The 25,498-nt window shown below is 47.0% G+C and overlaps 1 protein-coding gene across 1 annotated transcript in view; it reads right to left on the bottom strand.

Annotated features, from left to right (window-relative positions):
- Positions 1 to 25,498, bottom strand: part of MARK1 (microtubule affinity regulating kinase 1) — a 1,129,886-nt gene that overhangs the window by 127,911 nt on the left and 976,477 nt on the right. The window contains exons 12-15 of the mRNA XM_088454765.1: positions 22,843 to 22,955; positions 16,097 to 16,250; positions 14,723 to 14,916; positions 513 to 613 (exon numbers count right to left, since the gene is read on the bottom strand). Coding sequence (XP_088310891.1) covers positions 513 to 613; positions 14,723 to 14,916; positions 16,097 to 16,250; positions 22,843 to 22,955 — 562 coding nt within the window. The remainder of the gene's footprint in view (positions 1 to 512; positions 614 to 14,722; positions 14,917 to 16,096; positions 16,251 to 22,842; positions 22,956 to 25,498) is intronic.

The raw sequence follows: 25,498 nt of genomic DNA, 5'->3' as shown, positions 1-25,498 counted from the left end.
CGTAACTAGGGGTGTGCGGGCGGTGCCCTACCTAGGGGCGTGCGGGCGGTGCCCTAACTAGGGGCGTGCGGGCGGTGCCCTAACTAGGGCTGTGCGAGTGGTGCCGTAACTAGGGCTGTGCGAGCGGTGCCGTAACTAGGGCTGTGCGAGCGGTGCCGTAACTAGGGCTGTGCGAGCGGTGCCGTAACTAGGGGTGTGCGATCGGTGCCGTAACTAGGGGTGTGCTAGCGGTGCCGTAACAAGGGCTGTGCGAGCGGTGCCGTAACTAGGGGTGTGCGAGCGGTGCCGTAACTAGAGGTGTGCCAGCGGTGCCGTAACTAGGGGTGTGCACAACCTAGCCTGTCACCTGTGCACAACCTAGCCTGCTGGGCAGGTGCAGCTCCAGGGCCGGCAGGCTGTCACTGATTGGTTGGTCCTTCATCTCTCTGCACTTTTCGGTCCCTGTATAGATAATAGCAGCAGTAATGAGCCCTCTCTCTGTCACACACCATATATTAGCATAGGGTTGTTACCTGCTGTCTTTTCCATTCTGTACTGCATTGAGTCTATCAGTAGTACGTTCACATACGTATGTGTTTCGTCTCGTCATTCCGCTGCCAGGAAACAGGCTATTCTACAAGAGGACAAGAAACATCGTCACATCTTGTGCTGAGTTCAGCTATAATATTATATAACGTGTGCAACCTGCAGACCGCCAGTTAGGTGGAACGCACCACTTCTTACATTTTACTCTACAACAAATGAAAGGGTTTTTTGTTTTAAACCTCCTAAATTCAATACTTTTTTCTATGTAAACCATTCTCTTTCTCTATGTAGTTATCCATCTATATACCTGTATATATGTAATATCAAATGCCCTGACTGACTCATCAATGCCCAGCCCAATCCCCTGGACATAGAAACATGAAAATCAGGGATTATATTCCTTCCCTGACGTAGGTGCCCACTAAGAAGGGATTTTTCAAAATTCGACTCCTAAGGGGGTGAGAATGGCTAAAATGTTCCCCCCCCCTGTACAATGTCCTGTCTGACTGTCTCATCGTGGCTGTAGCACAGATCATATTCGAACACCAACTGTCACCCCAAGTGCTGCCAAACATCACTGGCAATTGGTGTGGCTCCTCTATTTGTATAGACAGGGAGGGGAATGTGTTATTACAGAGATGAGGGAGGGGAATGTGTTACTACAGAGGTAAGAGAAGAAAATGTGTTACTACTCGGGTGAGGGAGGGAAATATCAAATTTGTTACAACATGGACGAGGGAGGGGAATGTGTTAGTACAGGGGTGAGCAGGGGGTGTTACTACAGAGATGAAGGAGGGGAAAAAGTTACTACAGGGGTGAGTGGGGGTAATGTGTTACTACAGAGGTGAGGGAGGGGAACAAGTTACTACAGGTGTGAATAAGGGTAATGTCTTACCACAGGTATGAGGGAGGGATTGTATTTCTACACAGGCAAGAGAGAATGCCGGATGTGAGGGACAGAAGGTGTTAGTACACAAGTAAGGGTGGGTAACGTATTCCTATAGCAGTGATGCATTATTATAGAGATGATGGATTACTGTGTTACTGGAGTGGTGAAATGGAAATGGAAACAGTAAATAAGGTATACCTGGGTGAAACCGGTTACATCAGCTAGTCTCTACATACAGAGCCGTAACTAGACTTTTTGGTGCCCTGTGCCAGAGAGAGCATTGCCTGCCCCCCCCCCCCCCCCCCCCACATTTCTTAAATAGGGACAAGAGATGGTGGATATGAGAAAGGGCCACGGCCTCATGGGGAACTAGGGGAGACCAGGAGATGCTGGGGACAAATAGGGACATAATATAGTGCACCTGAGAGAGGGCCATGGCCTCATGGGGAAGGGCCAGGGAAGAGATAGGAGAGGCCAGGAGATGCTGGGGATAAATAGTGACATAATATAGTGCACCTGAGAGAGGGCCATGGCCTCATGGGGAAGAGCCAGGGAAGAGATAGGAGAGGCCAGGAGATGCTGGGGATAAATAGAGACATAATATAGTGCACCTGAGAGAGGGCCATGTCCTCATGGGGAAGGGCCAGAGAAGAGATAGGGGAGGCCAGGAGATGCTGGGGATAAATAGGGACATAATATAGTGCACCTGAGAGAGGGCCATGGCCTCTTGGGGAAGGGCCAGGGAAGAGATAGGGGAGGCCAGGAGATGCTGGGGATAAATAGGGACATAATATAGTGCACCTGAGAGAGGGCCATGGCCTCATGGGGAAGGGCCAGGGAAGAGATAGGGGAGGCCAGGAGATGCTGGGGATAAATAGAGACATAATATAGTGCACCTGAGAGAGGGCCATGGCCTCATGGGGAAGGGCCAGGGAAGAGATAGGGGAGGCAAGGAGATGCTGGGGATAAATAGGGACATAATATAGTGCACCTGAGAGAGGGCCATGGCCTCATGGGGAAGGGCCAGGGAAGAGATAGGGGAGGCCAGGAGATGCTGGGGATAAATAGGGACATAATATAGTGCACCTGAGAGAGGACCATGGCCTCATGGGGAAGGGCGAGGGAAGAGATAGGGGAGGCCAGGAGATGCTGGGGATAAATAGGGACATAATAAAATGCACCTGAGAGAGGGTCATGGCCCCATGGGGAAGGGCCAGGGAAGAGATAGGGGAGGCCAGGAGATGCTGGGGATAAATAGGGACATAATATAGTGCACCTGAGAGAGGGCCATGGCCTCATGGGGAAGGGCCCGGGAAGAGATAGGGGAGGCCAGGAGATGCTGGGGATAAATAGGGACATAATATAGTGCACCTAGGAGAGGGCCATGGCCTCAAGGGGAAGGGCCAGGGAAGAGATAGGGGAGGCCAGGAGATGCTGGGGATAAATAGGGACATAATATAGTGCACCTGAGAGAGTGCCATGGCCTCATGGGGAAGGGCCAGGGAAGAGATAGGGGAGGCCAGAAGATGCTGGGGATAAATAGGGACATAATATAGTGCACCTGAGAGAGAGCCATGGCCTCATGGGGAAGGGCCGGGGAAGAGATAGGAGAGGCCAGGAGATGCTGGGGATAAATAGGGACATAATATAGTGCACCTGAGAGAGGGCCATGGCCTCATGGGGAAGGGCCAGGGAAGAGATAGGGGAGGCCAGGAGATGCTGGGGATACATAGGGACATAATATAGTGCACCTGAGAGAGGGCCATGGCCTCATGGGGAAGGGCCAGGGAAGAGATAGGGGAGGCCAGGAGATGCTGGGGATAAATAGGGACATAATATAATGCACCTGAGAGAGGGCCATGGCCTTATGGGGAAGGGCCAGGGAAGAGATAGAGGAGGCCAGGAGATGCTGGGGATAAATAGGGACATAATATAGTGCACCTGAGAGAGGGCCATGGCCTCATGGGGAAGGGCCGGGAAAGAGATAGGGGAGGCCAGGAGACGCTGGGGATAAATAGGGACATAATATAGTGCACCTGAGAGAGGGCCATGGCCTCATGGGGAAGGGCCGGGGAAGAGATAGGAGAGGCCAGGAGATGCTGGGGATAAATAGGGACATAATATAGTGCACCTGAGAGAGGGCCATGGCCTCATGGGGAAGGGCCGGGAAAGAGATAGGGGAGGCCAGGAGACACTGGGGATAAATAGGGACATAATATAGTGCACCTGAGAGAGGGCCATGGCCTCATGGGGAAGGGCCGGGGAAGAGATAGGGGAGGCCAGGAGACGCTGGGGATGAATAGGGACATAATATAGTGCACCTGAGAGAGGGCCATGGCCTCATGGGGAAGGGCCAGGGAAGAGATAGGGGAGGCCAGGAGACGCTGGGGATAAATAGGGACATAATATAGTGCACCTGAGAGAGGGCCATGGGCTCATGGGGAAGGGCCAGTGAAAGATAGGGGAGGCAGGAGACGCTGGGGATAAATAGGGACATAATATAGTGCACCAGAGAGAGGGCCATGGCCTCATGGGGAAGGGCCAGTGAAGAGATAGGAGAGGCCAGGAGATGCTGGGGATAAATAGGGACATAATATAGTGCACCTGAGAGAGGGCCATGGCCTCATGGGGAAGGGCCAGGGAAGAGATAGGGGAGGCCAGGAGATGCTGGGGATAAATAGAGACATAATATAGTGCACCTGAGAGAGTGCTATGGCCTCATGGGGAAGGGCCAGGGAAGAGATAGGAGAGGCGAGGAGATGCTGGGGATAAATAGGGACATAATATAGTGCACCTGAGAGAGGGCCATGGCCTCATGGGGAAGGGCGAGGGAAGAGATAGGGGAGGCAAGGAGATGCAGGGGATAAATAGGGACATAATATAGTGCACCTGAGAGAGGGCCATGGCCTCATGGGGAAGGGCGAGGGAAGAGATAGGGGAGGCCAGGAGATGCTGGGGATAAATAGGGACATAATATAATTCACCTGAGAGAGGGCCATGGCCTCATGGGGAAGGGCCAGGGAAGAGATAGTGGAGGCCAGGAGATGCTGGGGATAAATAGGGACATAATATAATGCACCTGAGAGAGGGCCATGGCCTTATGGGGAAGGGCCAGGGAAGAGATAGAGGAGGCCAGGAGATGCTGGGGATAAATAGGGACATAATATAGTGCACCTGAGAGAGGGCCATGGCCTCATGGGGAAGGGCCGGGGAAGAGATAGGGGAGGCTAGGAGACGCTGGGGATAAATAGGGACATAATATAGTGCACCTGAGAGAGGGCCATGGGCTCATGGGGAAGGGCCAGTGAAAGATAGGGGAGGCAGGAGACGCTGGGGATAAATAGGGACATAATATAGTGCACCTGAGAGAGGGCCATGGCCTCATGGGGAAGGGCCAGTGAAGAGATAGGAGAGGCCAGGAGACGCTGGGGATAAATAGGGACATAATATAATGCACCTGAGAGAGTGCCATAGCCTCATGGGGAAGGGCCAGGGAAGAGATAGAGGAGGCCAGGAGATGCTGGGGATAAATAGGGACATAATATAGTGCACCTGAGAGAGGGCCATGGCTTCATGGGGAAGGGACAGGGAATAGATAGGGGAGGCCAGGAGACGCTGGGGATAAATAGGGACATAATATAGTGCACCTGAGAGAGTGCCATAGCCTCATGGGGAAGGGCCAGGGAAGAGATAGAGGAGGCCAGGAGATGCTGGGGATAAATAGGGACATAATATAGTGCACCTGAGAGAGGGCCATGGCTTCATGGGGAAGGGACAGGGAATAGATAGGGGAGGCCAGGAGACGCTGGGGATAAATAGGGACATAATATAGTGCACCTGAGAGAGGGCCATGGACTCATGGGGAAGGGCCGGGGAAGAGATAGGGGAGGCCAGGAGACGCTGGGGATGAATAGGGACATAATATAGTGCACCTGAGAGAGGGCCATGGCCTCATGGGGAAGGGCCAGGGAAGAGATAGGGGAGGCCAGGAGACACTGGGGATAAATAGGGACATAATATAGTGCACCTGAGAGAGGGCCATGGGCTCATGGGGAAGGGCCAGTGAAAGATAGGGGAGGCAGGAGACGCTGGGGATAAATAGGGACATAATATAGTGCACCTGAGAGAGGGCCATGGCCTCATGGGGAAGGGCCAGGGAAGAGATAGGGGAGGCCAGGAGATGCAGGGGATAAATAAGGACATAATATAATGCACCTGAGAGAGGGCCATGGCCTCATGGGGAAGGGCCAGTGAAGAGATAGGAGAGGCCAGGAGACGCTGGGGATAAATAAGGACATAATATAATGCACCTGAGAGAGTGCCATGGCCTCCTGGGGAAGGGCCAGGGAAGAGATAGGGGAGGCCAGGAGATGCTGGGGATAAATAGGGACATAATATAGTGCACCTGAGAGAGGGCCATGGCTTCATGGGGAAGGGACAGGGAATAGATAGGAGAGGCCAGGAGATGCTGGGGATAAATAGGGACATAATATAGTGCACCTGAGAGAGGACCATGGCCTCATGGGGAAGGGCCAGGGAAGAGATAGGGGAGACCAGGAGATGCTGGGGATAAATAGGGACATAATATAGTGCACCTGAGAGAGGACCGTGGCCTCATGGGGAAGGGCCAGGGAAGAGATAGAGGAGACCAGGAGATGCTGGGGATAAATAGGGACATAATATAGTGCACCTGAGAGAGGACCGTGGCCTCATGGGGAAGGGCCAGGGAAGAGATAGGAGAGGCCAGGAGATGCTGGGGATAAATAGGGACATAATATAGTGCACCTGAGAGAGGACCGTGGCCTCATGGGGAAGGGCCAGGGAAGAGATAGGAGAGGCCAGGAGATGCTGGGGATAAATAGGGACATAATATAGCGCACCTGAGAGAGGGCCGTGGCCTCATGGGGAAGGGCCAGGGAAGAGATAGGAGAGGCCAGGAGATGCTGGGGATAAATAGGGACATAATATAGCGCACCTGAGAGAGGGCCGTGGCCTCATGGGGAAGGGCCAGGGAACAGATAGGGGAGGCCAGGAGATGCTGGGGATAAATAGGGACATAATATAGCGCACCTGAGAGAGGGCCATGGCCTCATGGGGAAGGGCCAGGGAAGAGATAGGGGAGGCTAGGAGATGCTGGGGATAAATAGGGATATAATATAGCGCACCTGAGAGAGGGCCATGGCTTCATGGGGAAGGGCCGGGGAAGAGATAGGGGAGGCCAGGAGATGCTGGGGATAAATAGGGACATAATATAGTGCACCTGAGAGAGGACCATGGACTCATGGGGAAGGGCAGGGGAAGAGATAGGAGAGGCCAGGAGATGCTGGGTATAAATAGGGACATAATATAGTGCACCTGAGAGAGGGCCATGGCCTCATGGGGAAGGGCCGGGGAAGAGATAGGAGAGGCCAGGAGATGCTGGAGATAAATAGGGATATAATATAGTGCACCTGAGAGAGGGCCATGGCCTCATGGGGAAGGGCCGGGGAAGAGATAGGGGAGGCCAGGAGATGCTGGGGATAAATAGGGACATAATATAGCGCACCTGAGAGAGGGCCATGGCCTCATGGGGAAGGGCCAGGGAAGAGATAGAGGAGGCCAGGAGATGCTGGGGATAAATAAGGACATAATATAGCGCACCTGAGAGAGGGCCATGGCCTCATGGGGAAGGGCCAGGGAAGAGATAGGGGAGGCCAGGAGATGCTGGGGATAAATAGGGACATACTATAGCGCACCTGAGAGAGGGCCATGGCCTCATGGGGAAGGGTCAGGGAAGAGATAGGGGAGGCAAGGAGATGCTGGGGATAATAAGGGACATACTATAGTGCACCTGAGAGAGGGCCATGGCCTCATGGGGAAGGGCCAGGGAAGAGATAGGGCAGGCCAGGAGATGCTGGGGATAAATAGGGACATAATATAGCGCACCTGAGAGAGGGCCATGGCCTCATGGGGAAGGGCCAGGGAAGAGATAGGGGAGGCCAGGAGATGCAGGGGATAAATAGGGACATACTATAGTGCACCTGAGAGAGGGCCATGGCCTCATGGGGAAGGGCCAGGGAAGAGATATTGCAGGCCAGGAGATGCTGGGGATAAATAGGGACATAATATAGTGCACCTGAGAGAGGGCCATGGCCTCATGGGCAAGGGCCAGGGAAGAGATAGGAGAGGCCAGGAGATGCTGGGGATAAATAGGGACTTAATAAAGTGCACCAGAGAGAGGACCATGGCCTCATGGGGAAGGGCCACGGAAGACATAGGGGAGACAGGAGATGCTGGGGATAAATAGGGACATAATATAGTGCACCTGAGAGAGGGCCATGGCCTCATGGGGAAGGGCCAGGGAAGAGATAGGAGAGGCCAGGAGATGCTGGGGATAAATAGGGACATAATATAGTGCACCTGAGAGAGGACCATGGCCTCATGGGGAAGGGCCAGGGAAGAGATAGGAGAGGCCAGGAGATGCTGGGGATAAATACGGACATAATATAGTGCACCTGAGAGAGGGCCATGGCCTCATGGGGAAGGGTCAGGGAAGAGATAGGGGAGGCCAGGAGATGCTGGGGATAAATAGGGACATAATATAGTGCACCTGAGAGAGGACCATGACCTCATGGGGAAGGGCCAGGGAAGAGATAGGAGAGGCCAGGAGATGCTGGGGATAAATAGGGACTTAATAAAGTGCACCAGAGAGAGGACCATGGCCTCATGGGGAAGGGCCAGGGAAGACATAGGGGAGACAGGAGATGCTGGGGATAAAAAGGGACATAATATAGTGCACCTGAGAGAGGGCCATGACCTCATGGGGAAGGGCCAGGGAAGAGATAGGGGAGGCCAGGAGATGCTGGGGATGAAATAAGAGGAAGCTACAAGTGAGAATGATAATAAACAGAAATTTGACACCCCCAAACAGTGCCCCCTGCCCTGTGCGGTGGCACCGGCCGCACTACCCTAGCTACGGCCCTGTATATATCTGCACACAAACATACATACACACACATATATCTGCATAGAAACATACATACACACACATATATCTGTAGACACACATACATACACACATATCTGCACACACACATACATACTCACACATATATATCTGCACACACACATACATACTCACACATATATATCTGCACACACAGATACATACTCACACATATATCTACACACACACACACACACACACACACACACACACACACACACACACACACACCTACTCATACATATATATCTGCACACACACACACACATACATACTCACACATATCTGCACACACACATACATACTCACACATATCTGCACACACACATATATACATACATACTCACACATATATCTGCACACACACATATATACATACTCACACATATCTGCACACACACATACATACTCACACATATCTGCACACACACATATATACATACATACTCACACATATATCTGCACACACACATATATACATACTCACACATATCTGCACACACACACATACTCACACATATCTGCACACACATACTCACACATATATCTGCACACACACACACACTCACACATATCTGCACACACACACACACATTCACACAAATCTGCACACACACACATACATACTCACACATATATCTGCACACACACACATACTAACACATATATATCTGCACACACATACATACTCACACATATATCTGCACACACACACATACCTACTCACACATATATATCTGCACACATACATACTCACACATATCTGCACACACACACTCACACATATATCTGCGCACACACACACATACATATATACTCACATATATCTGCCCACACACACATACATACTCACACATATATATCTGCACACACACTCACACATATCTGCACACACACATACATACATACATACTCACACATATATCTGCACACACACATACATACTCACACATATCTGCACACACACATACATACTCACACATATCTGTACACACACATACATACTCACACATATATCTGAGCACACACATATACATACACATATCTGCACACACACATACATACTCACACATATATCTGCACACACACATACATACTCACATATATTTGCACACACACATATCGGCGCACACACATACATACATACACACACACACATACTCACACATATTTCTGCACACACAGATACATACTCATACATATATCTACACACACACATACTCACACATATCTGCACACACATATTCGCATATATCTGCCGACACCCACACATACTCACACACTCATACATACACACACATACTCACACAAATATTTGCATACATACATACTCACACACATACTCACATAAATATTTGCATACATACATACTTACACATATATTTGCTCACACACATACTCGCACATATATCTGCACACACATACTCACACATATCTGCACACACACATATATGCATACTCACACATGTATCTGCACACACATACATACTCACACATATCTGCAAACACACACACACACTCACACACATATATCTGCACACACACACACACACACACACACTCACTCACATATCTGCACACACACATACATACTCACACATATATCTGCACACACAAATACATACTCACACATATCTGCACACACACACACATACTCACATATATATCTGCACACACATACATACTCACACATCTGCACACATACATACATACTCACACATACATTTGCACACACACACATGCATACACACACACTTACATACTCACACATATATTTGCACACACACGTACTGTACATACTCACACATATATCTGCACACACACATACATACATACTCACACACATACATACTCACACATATATTTGCACACACACATACATACTCACACATATATTTGCACACACACATACATATTCACACATATATCTGCACACACACATACATACTCACACATATATCTGCACACACACACACATACATACTCACACATATATCTGCACACACACACATACATACTCACACATATATCTGCACACACACATACACATATATCGGCGCACACACATACATACATACTCACACATACTCACACACATACTCACTCACACATACTCACACATATTTCTGCACACACACATACTCACACATATCTGCACACACACACATACATACTCACACATATTTCTGCACACACACACACATACATACTCGCATATATCTGCACACACACATACATACATACATACATACTCACACATATATCTGCCCACACACACACACACATACTCACACACTCATACATACACACATACTCACACATATATTTGCACACACACATACATACTCACACAAATATTTGCATACATACTCACACACATACATACATACTCACACATATATTTAGACACATACATACTCACACACACACATACTTACATACTCACAAATATATTTGCTCACACACATACATACTCACATATATCTGCACACACACATACATCGGCGCACACACATACATACATACTCACACACACATACATACTCACATATTTTGGCACACACACATGCATACTCATACATATATCTACACACACACACACACACACATACTCACACATATATCTGCACACACACACATACATACTCACACATCTGCACACACACACATACTCACACATATATCTGCACACACACACACACATACTCACACATCTGCACACACACACACACTCGCATATATCTGCACACACACATACATACTCACACATATCTGCCCACACACACACAAACTCACACACTCATACATACACACATACTCACACATATATTTGCACACACACATACATACTCACACATATCTGCACACATACTCACACATATATCTGCACACACACATACATACTCACACATATCTGCACACACACATACATACTCACACATATATCTGCACACACACATACCAACATACTCACACACAGATACATACACACACATACATACTCACACACACATACATACTCACATATATCTGCACACACACATACTCACACATATATCGGCGCGCACACATACATACTCACACACACACATACTCACACACACCCACACACACACACATACTCACACACACATACTCACACATATTTCTGCACACACACATACCTACATACTCACACATATATCTGCACACACAGATACATACACACACATACATACTCGCATATATCTGCACACACACATACTCACACATATATCGGCGCACACACATACATACATACTCACACATCTGCACACACACATACATACTCGCATATATCTGCACACACACACACATACATACTCGCATATATCTGCACACACACATACATACTCGCATATATCTGCACACACATACATACTCACACATATATCTGCTCACACACACACAAACTCACACACTCATACATACATACTCACACATATATATCTGCACACACACATACATACTCACACATATATATCTGCACACACAGATACATACTCACACATATATCTGCACACACACATACTCACACATATATCTACACACACACACACACCTACTCACACATATATATCTGCACACACACACACACACACACACACACACACACACACACATACTCACACATATCTGCACACACACATACATACTCACACATATCTGCACACACACATATATACATACATACTCACACATATATCTGCACACACACATATATACATACTCACACATATCTGCACACACACACATACTCACACATATCTGCACACACATACTCACACATATATCTGCACACACACACACTCACACATATCTGCACACACACACACACACATTCACACATATCTGCACACACACACAGACATACTCACACATATATCTGCACACACACACATACATACTCACACATATATCTGCACACACACACATACTAACACATATATATCTGCACACACATACATACTCACACATATATCTGCACACACACACATACCTACTCACACATATATATCTGCAGACACATACATACTCACACATATCTGCACACACACACTCACACATATATCTGCGCACACACACACATATATACTCACATATATCTGCCCACACACACATACATACACATATATATCTGCACACACACTCACACATATCTGCACACACACATACATACATACTCACACACACATACATACACACACATACATACTCACAGACACATACATACTCACATATATCTGCACACACACATACTCACACATATATCGGCGCACACACATACATACTCACACACACACATACATACTCACACACACCCACACACACACATACTCACACATATTTCTGCACACACACATGCATACTCATACATATATCTACACACACACTCACACATATATCTGCACACACACACATACATACTCACACATATATCTGCACACACACACATACATACTCACACATATATCTGCACACACACACATACATACTCACACATATATCTGCACACACACACATACATACTCACACATCTGCACACACACATACATACTCGCATATATCTGCACACACACACATACATACTCACACATCTGCACACACACATACATACTCGCATATATCTGCACACACATACATACATACTCACACATATATCTGCCCACACACACACAAACTCACACACTCATACATACATACTCACACATATATTTGCACACACATACATACTCACACATACTCACACATATATCTGCACACACACATACATATTCACACATACATACTCACACATATATCTGCACACACACATACATACTCACACATATATCTGCACACACACATACCTACATACTCACACATATATCTGCACACACAGATACATACACACACATACATACTCACATATATCTGCACACACACATACCTACATTCTCACACATATATCTGCACACACAGATACATACACACACATACATACTCACATATATCTGCACACACACATACTCACACATATATCGGCGCACACACATACATACATACTCATACATATATCTACACACACACACACTCATCTGCACACACACATACTCACACATATATCTGCACACACACATACATACTCACACATATATCTGCACACACACACATACATACTCACACACACATACTCACACACATTTGCACACACATACATACTCACACAAATATTTGCACACACACATACATACTCACACACACATACATACTCACACATATATTTGCACACACACATACATTCTCACACATATCTGCACACAAACTCACACATATATCTGCACACACACATACATACTCACAAATATATCTGCACACACATACCTACATACTCACACATATATCTGCACACACAGATACATACACACATATACATACTCACATATATCTGTACACACACATACTCACACATATATCGGCGCACACACATACATACTCACACACACACACATACTCACACATATTTCTGCACACACATACATACTCACACACACACACATACTCACACATATTTCTGCACACACATACATACTCATACATATATCTACACACACACACACTCATCTGCACACACACATACTCAGACATATATCTGCACACACATACATACTCACACATATATCTGTACACACACACACACACACACACACATACATACTCAACACACACATACTCACACATATATTTGCACACAGATACATACTCACACATATATTTGCACACACACACATACTCACACACACACTTACATACTCACACATATATTTGCACATGCATACTCATACATATCTGCACACAAACTCACACATATATCTGCACACACACTCACACACACATATATTTGCACACACACTCACACACACATATACTTACATACTCACACAAATATTTGCACACACACACATACATACTCACACATATATTTGCACACACACACATACTCACACACACACTTACATACTCACACATATATTTGCACACACACACTTACATACTCACACATATATTTGCACACACATACATACTCACACACAATCACACATATATTTGCACACACACATACACATACATACTCACACACACATACTCACACATATATCTACACACACACACATACATACTCACACACACACACATACATACTCACACATATATTTGCATACACAAAGCTACATCATATGCACCTTGTATGCACCTTGTATATTTAGTACAATAAACTGATGCAATTGAGGGTTAGAATACTGCAGGTATCCTGCGTAACTTACACTTGCGCCCGTGGTGGACTTTTTCCGCTCTGGGCCTGCCAGGGGGCTGGCCGTCACCTCGCCTTTAGAGCCCACTGTGGCGTTGCTGAGCTTGCGGGAACCATTTTTGTCCCAGTCCTCTTTCTGTTCACTTTCAACACTGTTTGCTTGTCCTCGTTTTGTGTATGAGACGGAGGGGGGGACTGAAGGTCCAGCTGCGGAAGACACAAAATATCAAATCTCTAGCGCTATAAGGCAACAATACAAAAGCTGTGCGTTACTAATGGAACCAGCAGCAAATCAAATATGAACATACTGCCTGAAATACACAACACATTGGGGCAGATGTATGAAGCTCTGGGAAGTGATAACGTGGAGAGTGATAATTGACCAACTAATCAGCTCACAACTGTCATGTTACAGGTTGTGTTTAAAAAATGACAGTTAGGAGATGATTGGTTGGTTTATCACTCTCCACTTTATCACTTCCCAGAGCTTCATACATCTGCCCCATTGTTCTATACGGGATTTAGTTATGAGACCGGCGGAGGCAATTCCGACAGCGTAATCACGGCAAGGGATTTAACATAGGCATCGAAATACTGGCGCCTATGTTAATCCCGACTTCGGAATGCCGTACTGATCATGTCCTCTGCCGGGTAAGTATACACATAGCCCGGGGATGGGGGGGGTTAGGTTTAGGGACCCCCGGGGGTTTAGGATTAGGCACCCCCTGGGGAAGGTTAGGGTTAGGCTAGGGGAAGGGGAGGTTAGGGTTAGGCACCCCCCTCCCGGAGGTTTAGAATTAGAGTGTGTGGGGGGGGAAGGTTTAGGCACCCATGGGGGGGAGGTTAGGGTTAGGCACTAGGGGGGGAGGTTAGGGACACCTAGGGGAGGGTTAGGGGGGGGAGAGGGGAGGGGTAGCATACCTACCACCGGGCCTCGAGATCTTCACTTGTCGGCCTGTGACTGTTGGGATTTGAACCAGCGGCTCTTGACCAGCCGGTATTTCAATCCCATGCAATGACATAACAAGGCTGACATCTTGCAGTTACAGTGTGTATGCTACATGTGCCCTCGCCATCCACCCTGCTGTATACAGCGTCAGTAACAGAGCACCGTGGGCCTGTGCACGTAGCCGTCCTCCTCCGCACCTACAGCGCAGTCATCTTTATGTCATCAGAGGAACGAGTAACCAGGTCTGTGACAGTAAGGTAAGTACTTTTACTAAATGCCCATAGAGTCCACTCCAACAAGTGGCACCTACAGGCCTCCCAGGCGCTGGCACTGTGTAATGCCATATCTGCACGTCACATGCCTACCGGACACAAATACCCCCAGTCTCCACTAACAAGTTAAACGTCACAATGTGAGAAGACGGTAAGGCTGGCGCACCATGGTCACTGAATCGCCGCTGCTTCTGATTAGACGATATGCTCCTCTGGACCTTCATGTGGGCCGGAGATGGCACGGAGCTGTTGTTTAGATCGCTGCTAGGACGAGACCTTGGACACAGATTAGTGCTGGACACAGACTCGCTGCCTTCAAACTGTATATAAAGAAATAGATCAATATTATTATTACTGACAGGATGTGACCCTAAATACTTCAATAAATCTCACAAAACAGCTGGTTCCTGTGGGAAAGGTACAATTTATTACAAAGGATGAGGTGAGAACATCACAGTGTGAATGGCTGAGATCAGTCGCTTATTAAAAATGTGAGTAAAAAAAGTGAAGCAACCTATATCAACCAATCGGATGTTTGCGTTCACTGCCTAAGACGCGGCTGCCCACTGTGACCTGTGGTGCAATTTAGGCAGCAATGAATCCAAGATTAGAAGTCGTCTCACTGACCTCCAGACCTTTCACTACATTGTCTACTGGTAACACGGCAGAGACTAGGGGGGTGTCCGATTAGCCCCAATAACCATTTTTCTCTGAGAAGGGTACCGTATTAGCCGCGGTTTTCACATATGTGAGTACTGGTATGGGAATTATCACAAATTTCTTTTCCCCACCTCTGAGCAGGAGATAAGTTGTGCAAAACCCCTATTTTTGAGGTTTTGGTGCAGAATCAATGTGGGACTTCTCCTTAATGCCTAATTAGGCCAAAATAATTGTAATTAGCTTAATTTGGGTAATAATGATGTCATTTTTAGGGTGAAAAAGTAAAAACTGTTGAAACATGGGTTTAAAGAAGGTAGTCAGGTATATGGGGGTTCTGTATGGATGGGGCAGGTATACGGGGGTGCTGCATGGATGGGGCAGGTATACGGGGCTGCTGCATGGATGGGACAGGTATACGGGGGTGCTGCATGGATGGGGCAGGTATACGGGGGTGCTGTATGGATGGGACAGGTATATGGAGGTGCTGTATGGATGGAACAGGTATATAGGGGTGCTGTATGAATGGGACAGGTGTATGGGGGTGCTGTATGGATGGGACAGGTATACAGGGGTGCTGCATGGATGGGGCAGGTATACGGGGGTGCTGTATGGATGGGGCAGGTATACGGGGGTGCTGTATGGATGGGGCAGGTATACGGGGCTGCTGCATGGATGGGACAGATATACGGGGGTGCTGCATGGATGGGGCAGGTATACGGGGGTGCTGTATGGATGGGACAGGTATATGGAGGTGCTGTATGGATGGAACAGGTATATAGGGGTGCTGTATGAATGGGACAGGTGTATGGGGGTGCTGTATGGATGGGACAGGTATACGGGGGTGCTGCATGGATGGGGCAGGTATACGGGGCTGCTGCATGGATGGGACAGGTATACGGGGGTGCTGCATGGATGGGGCAGGTATACGGGGGTGCTGTATGGATGGGACAGGTATATGGAGGTGCTGTATGGATGGAACAGGTATATATATGGGTGCTGTATGAATGGGACAGGTGTATGGGGGTGCTGTATGGATGGGACAGGTATACGGGGGTGCTGCATGGATGGGGCAGGTATACGGGGGTGCTGTATGGATGGGGCAGGTATACGGGGGTGCTGTATGGATGGGACAGGTATACGGGGGTGCTGCATGGATGGGGCAGGTATACGGGGGTGCTGTATGGATGGGACAGGTATACGGGGGTGCTGCATGGATGGGGCAGGTATACGGGGGTGCTGTATGGATGGGACAGGTATACGGGGGTGCTGCATGGATGGGGCAGGTATACGGGGGTGCTGTATGGATGGGACAGGTATACGGGGGTGCTGCATGGATGGGGCAGGTATACGGGGGTGCTGTATGGATGGGACAGGTATATGGAGGTGCTGTATGGATGGAACAGGTATATAGGGGTGCTGTATGAATGGGACAGGTGTATGGGGGTGCTGTATGGATGGGACAGGTGTTCTAAACATTGCAGGTGCAAGTGACAGGTGTGTATATATATATATATATATTTTAAATGCCCTATAATGACACACATATATACTTACATCCAAGTGTAATGTACCCCTAATTTAACTTCAGAATTAATTTTGGCCAATAAATATTACTTTCTATAATGTTGTCACTGTTAGGGAAAATGCATATAACAGCCATTTGACACAATTTAGGAACCCCAAACCCTTGGATTATCACCACTAACACACCTCTATACCATTACCTATCTTAGTTTTCCTTTTTTTGGGGTACAGGCTGATCTATCCATTTTCACCTGTTCTTATCGCCTGTCATCCATGCAAGAATTATCGTGCAAATTGGTTATCTCTGGTTTTGCTATAGGATAGCACAATAAACAGGAGCGCGCAAATAGTTGATAAGCGGCAAATCGGGCGAATGGTCCAAAAAGTTTCTCCTCATTATCACGGCTAATTGGATACCCCCTAAACTTTTCCATGACAGTAGTTACTGCATTACTTATTTTCTGTGTCATAGAAGAGCTCCCAGAAACCATTGCACAAATCCCTTATCAATTCCGTTTTCCAATAACCAAATATATATATGATCTGGTTGGATATATTTAAGGGCATCGTATCAGGAACTTGTTAGTGAGGGGGGCAGGTAGTTGTAGCCAGAGTAAAGCAGATGGCATGTTAATGCCCCTTATACCAGAAGAAGTCGCAGGTTTGCTTCTAAGGGGGCAGATCAGTTGCTGCTAACGCTCCTCTGCTTCAAGATCTATACTAACGATGATGATTAACAGCACAAATCTTGCAACCACCGTCTCTCCCTATGGGCAGTCTCCTGAACAGCTTCCCGCATTTCAAATCGCTCTCTATGTTATAGCCCCTATACCACTGGAGAGATCAGGGGATACGAGGAGGCAATAGTGGCGCATGTTCTGGCTCCCTGCACATCCTACAACTCCAGAGTCAAGCCGCATGCTGGTGCAACAATGCCCGCGGCCGCCATCTTGCTCTTCGGTTGGGCGCCCCCAGCTCCTGCATATTTCCTCCTGCTTGGTCTTCCACGCTTCTGCGGCAGCCCTCAGCTGTCTGGTCCTCCTGTGCCCCTCTGGATAGCTCCTCGGCTCTCTTGCTTCTATATATACCTGGAGCTGCTGGATATGACAGGCAGGCGAGACCTGTATGTGAAGCTCTTCTTCACGTTGACCGTGGTCAGGGCTCCATGGGTTCTTTCTGCCTTAACTCACTCTTGATCTATTCTATATTGGCAGCTATGGAAAAATTTGTCAGCAAGTTGCAATGAGGCTTTAGGGGTGGGGCCTCTGCCAAAACCAGGGGCAAGAGAAAGCTGCCCCCGTTCATCTACTAGTCCCGGGCAGGTGATGACAGATTGGAGGGTGTTTCTGATCCCGATAAATACAGTGCATTGTCAAATTCCCCAGAGTGATGAAACTGGGGGCTGTGCCACGAGTCCACCCCCCCCCCACTCCCCCCCCCTCAGCGAAAGCACACACTCTTTTCGGCCACACGGAGTGTCAATGATCCTAGTGCAGCCACTGTTTTTAAGAATGGCGACATTTACCACTGCCATACCTTGGTAGATGCTACTTGATCAAAATGATCTCCTCCCCGAGATTGCTATACCAACTTCAGATGCCCCTACTATTGACTGATCCTGATTTAGAGGCGCTGAACAGGGCCATTAGCAAATTAATCTGATCGCATAAGAACCACCTTTGATTTCATTGTTTAAACTTAGTCAGCCTCCTAGTTTATGAGTGGTGTGCAATAAGTTTCCAGATGCAGTCTTATAATTACAAACAAAGTATTCGCCAGAGGAGTCTATGCAAAGTTGCATGCACTCAAACCACTTGGTGAAGCAGCTGGACCAGGTCAAAGCAGGTTTGTCTACTACATGCTCGATGAAGGTCTCCACTGCAGCTTCCGGTGACTCAAAACAATTTATTTTTGTGGGAACACGAAGAAGTGGCAGGTGGCAAAGTCTGGACTGTACAGCAGATGACCAAGCTCCTGGATGCGTTCATGGGTGAGAAAATCCGCCACTTTGGACTTGTGGGCAGGTGCATTGTCATGATGGAGAAGAGCACCACGAGTACGAGCTCTTGGACCGCGCTTGGAAATGGCTTCCAGCATTTGCAGCAGGCATTGGTTGGCGTACCAGTCCCCAGTGATGCTGCACGAGTGGTACGGTAGCTACATGACCAGTCTTGGCCACAAAAACAGCCACCACCTGTTTGGCCATGCTGTGCTCATGTCGGAACTTCTGTGGTGGAGCACCTCCAACTGTATTCCACTGGGCCAACTGTTGTTTGGTCTTGGGGTCGAAACTGTAGATCCAGGATTCATGGCCACTGATTATTTCCCAGGCACAGTTTGAGCAACCGCTATCAAACTTGGCCAGCATGTTGTGGCTCCAAGTCACCTGAGCTTCCTTCTGCTCTCAAGTCAGCTGATAGCACACCCATCATGTATACACCTTGCTCAGGCCAAGCTTTTTGTGGAGTATTGAGCAGATGGATCCCAATGGGATGCCTATCTCCATCTCTAACTGGGCCATGGTCAACCTGGTGTCCACCTCAAATATGGTCCTAAAGCAGCAATGTTGTCCTTGGTGATGGCCGACACAGGTTGGCCGCAGAGTTCCTCGTCTACCAGGGAGCGTCTCCTGAGCTGAAATTATGCAAACCACTCAAACACAGTGGTTCAGGATGCTTCTTTCTCCCAAAAAGCAGCTTGCAGTCAGTCAAACCTCTCCTGCTGTTGCAGACCACTCTTGTAGTCGCAGAAGATCATGGCTCTCTAGTGGCCTCTGTTGAGCTCCATAATGAGTTTGTGCAGAAAATGAACAAGCTGACTCCATCAGTGTGCAGTGCCCTGAAATTTCACAAGAACTTTAGTCAGAGATTACAGTTCACAACCAGACACTCAGATTGCACTGCATATCCAGAACTTATTGCACACCCCTGTAGGCGGCGCTAACCTTCCATACCTTCATGCTTATGCTGTGGTTGCCAATTACCGTTATGTGGTTGATTGGATTAAAGGCACGGATGAGTTTGCTAACACCACACATGAACAAGTCTTTAGTTTGGCTATACCACTTTCTAGCCACTTCACATTCGTCCTTCCTGTTCCCCTTCACTTAACACAAAACTTGCTGTTATCCACTACATGCGCTGCCTGGCAGCATGTCCACAACTTGTTTCTTCTTTTATTTCATAATCCAGAATTTAGTAGTAATTTTGCTTCTACTATATTTACATCTTGGTATGTCCGGGTCTTCATTTAATCTACCCTCAGCACGCTTTACATTCTTAGCTATGATAGTTTACAATGCTTATTTCCGCAATTGCTTATTCTGTTGTTTGTCTATTATTACTAATTACACAGCTATGTGACCGCACTCTGAATAAGTGCTGTGCTCTAGATGGTGCGCAGGGGCCGGCTGTCCTACTTCCCTTATCTATGCCCACATACTATAAAATTAGAAATGACACCCACTAGGCTAAACTAAGTGGCCAATTGACCATTGACTCAGCACCCGGTGATAGAGAAAAAGAAAGTGTTAGGCAAGTTTTGCATGAAGATCTTAACATGACAAAAGTTTGTGCTAAGATGTTTCCAAGGCTCCTCACAGTCGTGCAGAGAGAAAACTGAAAGCAAATTTGTACAGACATCCTGAAACATATTCTGTGAAGCAGTTTTTGGCCAAGAAACAGATTGCACCCTCCATACTCGCCAGACCAAGCATGTGTGACTTTTCTCTTTTCCCTAAAGTCAAATCTGTACTCAAGGGAACCTGTTTTGAATCAGTTACTGAGGTAAAGAAGAAAATGACAGAGCTGTTGATACATTTGACAGATGAGTTGCAGAATGGCTTTGACCAATGGAAATTTAGAATGCAGCCGTGTGTAGATGCAGAAGGGGAGGACATAGAAGAGGAACGGAGTTAAAATGTACTTAATATAATGAAACATAAATTATAGCATCAGTCTTGTTGTTTAATAGCCACACCTCATAAGTTGTTGCATCGTTCATGTATCACACTAACACCTGAGAAATAACACCTGAGAAATAACACCTGAGAAATAACACCTGACAACTAAAGCTAGCCACACACTAAACCAACTTACATCCAACCAGTCAACTAGTTGATTGGTTGGAATGATAATCTGGTAACGTATGGCAGTAAATGATGATCAGTAATTAGCTCCTAAATGCCAGATAACAGATGAAAATGGTGTCAGACAAGTTTGTTAAATGTTTGATCTAAACTATTTGTTCAAACAGTAGTTTTGGTCCATTTTCCGGCGTTTGGGAGCAAATTGCTGATTGTCATTTGCTTTCATACCATAACAGGTTTTCATTCCAACCAATCAACTAGTCGGCTGGTTGGACAGATAATCTTTAGATGTGTGGCCAGCTTAACACCTGAGGAACACCACCTGAGGAACACCACCTGAGGAACACCACCTGAGGAACACCACCTGAGGAACAACACCTGAGGAATAACACCTGAGGAATAACACCTGAGGAACACCACCTGAGGAACACCACCTGAGGAACAACACCTGAGGAACAACACCTGAGGAACAACAGTTTGCAGCAGAGGCTGAGATGAGTATTCAGGATCTGCAGAGGGACTGAAGAAGGAATTCTTCCATGATATAAGCAGGGAAGTTTGGGGTATTAGAATATTGATGTATTAGAAGGAGGACAGAGGTGTACAAGAAACTGTATAATAAAAGAGCAATGAGCACTTACCTCAGGCGGCTTTCTACCCAGAAGTAGGTAAGTGGCCATCACTTCGTCATATTTCTGGTTATTTACAGCGTCACTAATCTCTTCTCTTGAAAATCCCATTGTAACCATGATATCTGGGAAAACAAACAACTAATCTTCAACCTGGAAATGTCACTGGACAGATGTTAGACGGAATAAAATACACAACGCTGCGCAGTAATTAACCTTTCCATGTTATCACACAGGGCTACTAATCTAAAGATCTAAACTTATGCCAGAGGTTCGCAAACTCGGTCCTCAAGGCACCCTAACAGTCCAGGGGGTAAATTTACTAAAATTCGATTTGGTATTCGATTCTATGAATCGATAAAATCGACTGAAATCGAATTTAAATCGAACTGCAAAATCTGTTAACAAATCCCTCATTTACTAATATTGGATTTTGGTCGATTTTAAGAAGGGATTTTGTGTCCAGTTTATGAAATCCCTTCTAAAATCCAACCTCAAATCCGCATTAAAATCGAATGCAAAATCAAACTCAACTTTCTCATTACTTCCTATTGGGCCAAATGTATCACATGCTCACTAACAGGGGGAGACACTTGTGCACACTCTAAAAAGTGATTTATAATTTCTTCACATATATATATATACAGTGGTCGAAGTGGGAATTTTATAGTGCGGGTATGGAAAATCTAAGGTTGCACTTATGTGCGTGTCCTTATGATGCACTCTTTTTTAGTAGTATAGTGTATCACACCATAGTACCCCATATACACAGTTTGCCACACAATAGTTGTGCCCCCTATGCAATGCCCACAGTAGTAGTGCCCTTTATGCAATGCCCACAGTAGTTGTGCCCTTATACAATGCCCACAGTTGTAGTGCCCTTATACAATGCCCCCTATGCAGTGCCCACAGTAGTAGTGCTCTTTATACAACGCCCACAGTAGTAGTGCTCCTTATAGTAGTGACCCCTATACATTGCCCCACAGTAGTAGTGCCCTTATACAATGTACACAGTAGTAGTGCCCCTAAGCAGTGCTCTCTATGCAATGCCCACAGTAGTAGTGCCACTATACATTGCCCACAATAGTAATAGTGCCCACTATATATTGCCAACAGTAGTAGTGCCCCTTGTAATAGTGCCCCTATACATTGCCCACAGTAGTAATAGTGCCCACTATACACTGCCAACAGTAGTAGTGCCGGGGGCAGAACTATGGGAGACAATGGAGGCGCCTGCCGCCGGGCTCCAGCTCTGAAGGGGGCACCTCCTCCATTGTCCACAACATATTCACTCCACTTAGGGCTGTAACCATGTACCTTGTAACATCATGGCTCTTCACGGCACCTGAGAAACCACCATACACTAGTGGAGAGCTCCATGTCAGACCATCAGCTGCTTTCTTGGTCTATCTATAGCCTGTCTACATGCAAATTGCTACATTACAGTGTCAGCGGCTGTGACAGGGGGGCACCAAATGATAACTTGCCTCCGGGCATCTTGGATGAACTTACACCACTGAGTAGTGCCCCTTGTAATAGTGCCCCTATACATTGCCTACAGTAGTAGTGACCCTTGCAGTAGTGTCCCTTATTCATTGCCCACAAGAGTAACAGTGCCCCCAATACATTGGCCACAATAATAGTGCCCCTTGTATTAGTGCCCACAGTATATAGTAGTGCCCAGAATAATAGTGCCCATATTAGTGCCCCTTGTAGTAGTGCCCATAGTACTAGTAGTAGTGCCCTTTGAAGTAGTGCCCATAGTAGTAGCAGTAGTGCCCCTTGAAGTAGTGCCCATAGTAGTAGTAGTAGTGCCCCTTGAAGTAGAGCCCATAGTAGTAGCTGTAGTGCCCCTTGAAGTAGAGCCCATAGTAGTAGTAGTAGTGCCCCTTGAAGTAGAGCCCATAGTAGTAGCAGTAGTGCCCCTTGAAGTAGTGCCCATAGTAGTAGCAGTAGTGCCCCTTGAAGTAGTGCCCATAGTAGTAGCAGTAGTGCCCCTTGATGTAGTGCCCATAGTAGTAGCAGTAGTGCCCCTTGATGTAGTGCCCATAGTAGTAGCAGTAGTGCCCCTTGAAGTAGTGCCCATAGTAGTAGCAGTAGTGCCCCTTGTAGTAGTGCCCATAGTAGTAGCAGTAGTGCCCCTTGTAGTAGTGACCCTTGATGTAGTGCCCATAGTAGTAGTAGTAGTGCCCCTTGAAGTAGTGACTCTTGAAGTAGAGCCCATAGTACTAGTAGTAGTGCCCCTTGAAGTAGTGCCCATAGTAGTAGCAGTAGTGCCCCTTGAAGTAGTGCCCATAGTAGTAGCAGTAGTGCCCCTTGAAGTAGAGTCCATAGTAGTAGTAGTAGTGCCCCTTGAAGTAGTGTACATAGTAGTAGCAGTAGTGCTCCTTGAAGTAGTGCCCATAGTAGTAGCAGTAGTGCCCCTTGAAGTAGAGTCCATAGTAGTAGTAGTAGTGCCCCTTGAAGTAGAGTCCATAGTAGTAGTAGTAGTGCCCCTTGAAGTAGAGCCCATAGTAGTAGTAGTAGTGCCCCTTGAAGTAGTGTACATAGTACTAGTAGTAGTGCCCCTTGAAGTAGTGTACATAGTACTAGTAGTAGTGCCCCTTGAAGTAGAGCCCATAGTAGTAGCAGTAGTGCCCCTTGAAGTAGTGTACATAGTACTAGTAGT

The sequence above is a fragment of the Taudactylus pleione genome, unplaced genomic scaffold (genome assembly GCF_031769625.1).
Source record: "Taudactylus pleione unplaced genomic scaffold, aTauple2 ptg000631l, whole genome shotgun sequence".
In the NCBI taxonomy this organism is placed as follows: domain Eukaryota; kingdom Metazoa; phylum Chordata; class Amphibia; order Anura; family Myobatrachidae; genus Taudactylus; species Taudactylus pleione.
The sequence above is the reverse complement of the archived record's forward strand: the minus strand, read 5'-3'. Positions and strand labels throughout refer to the sequence as shown.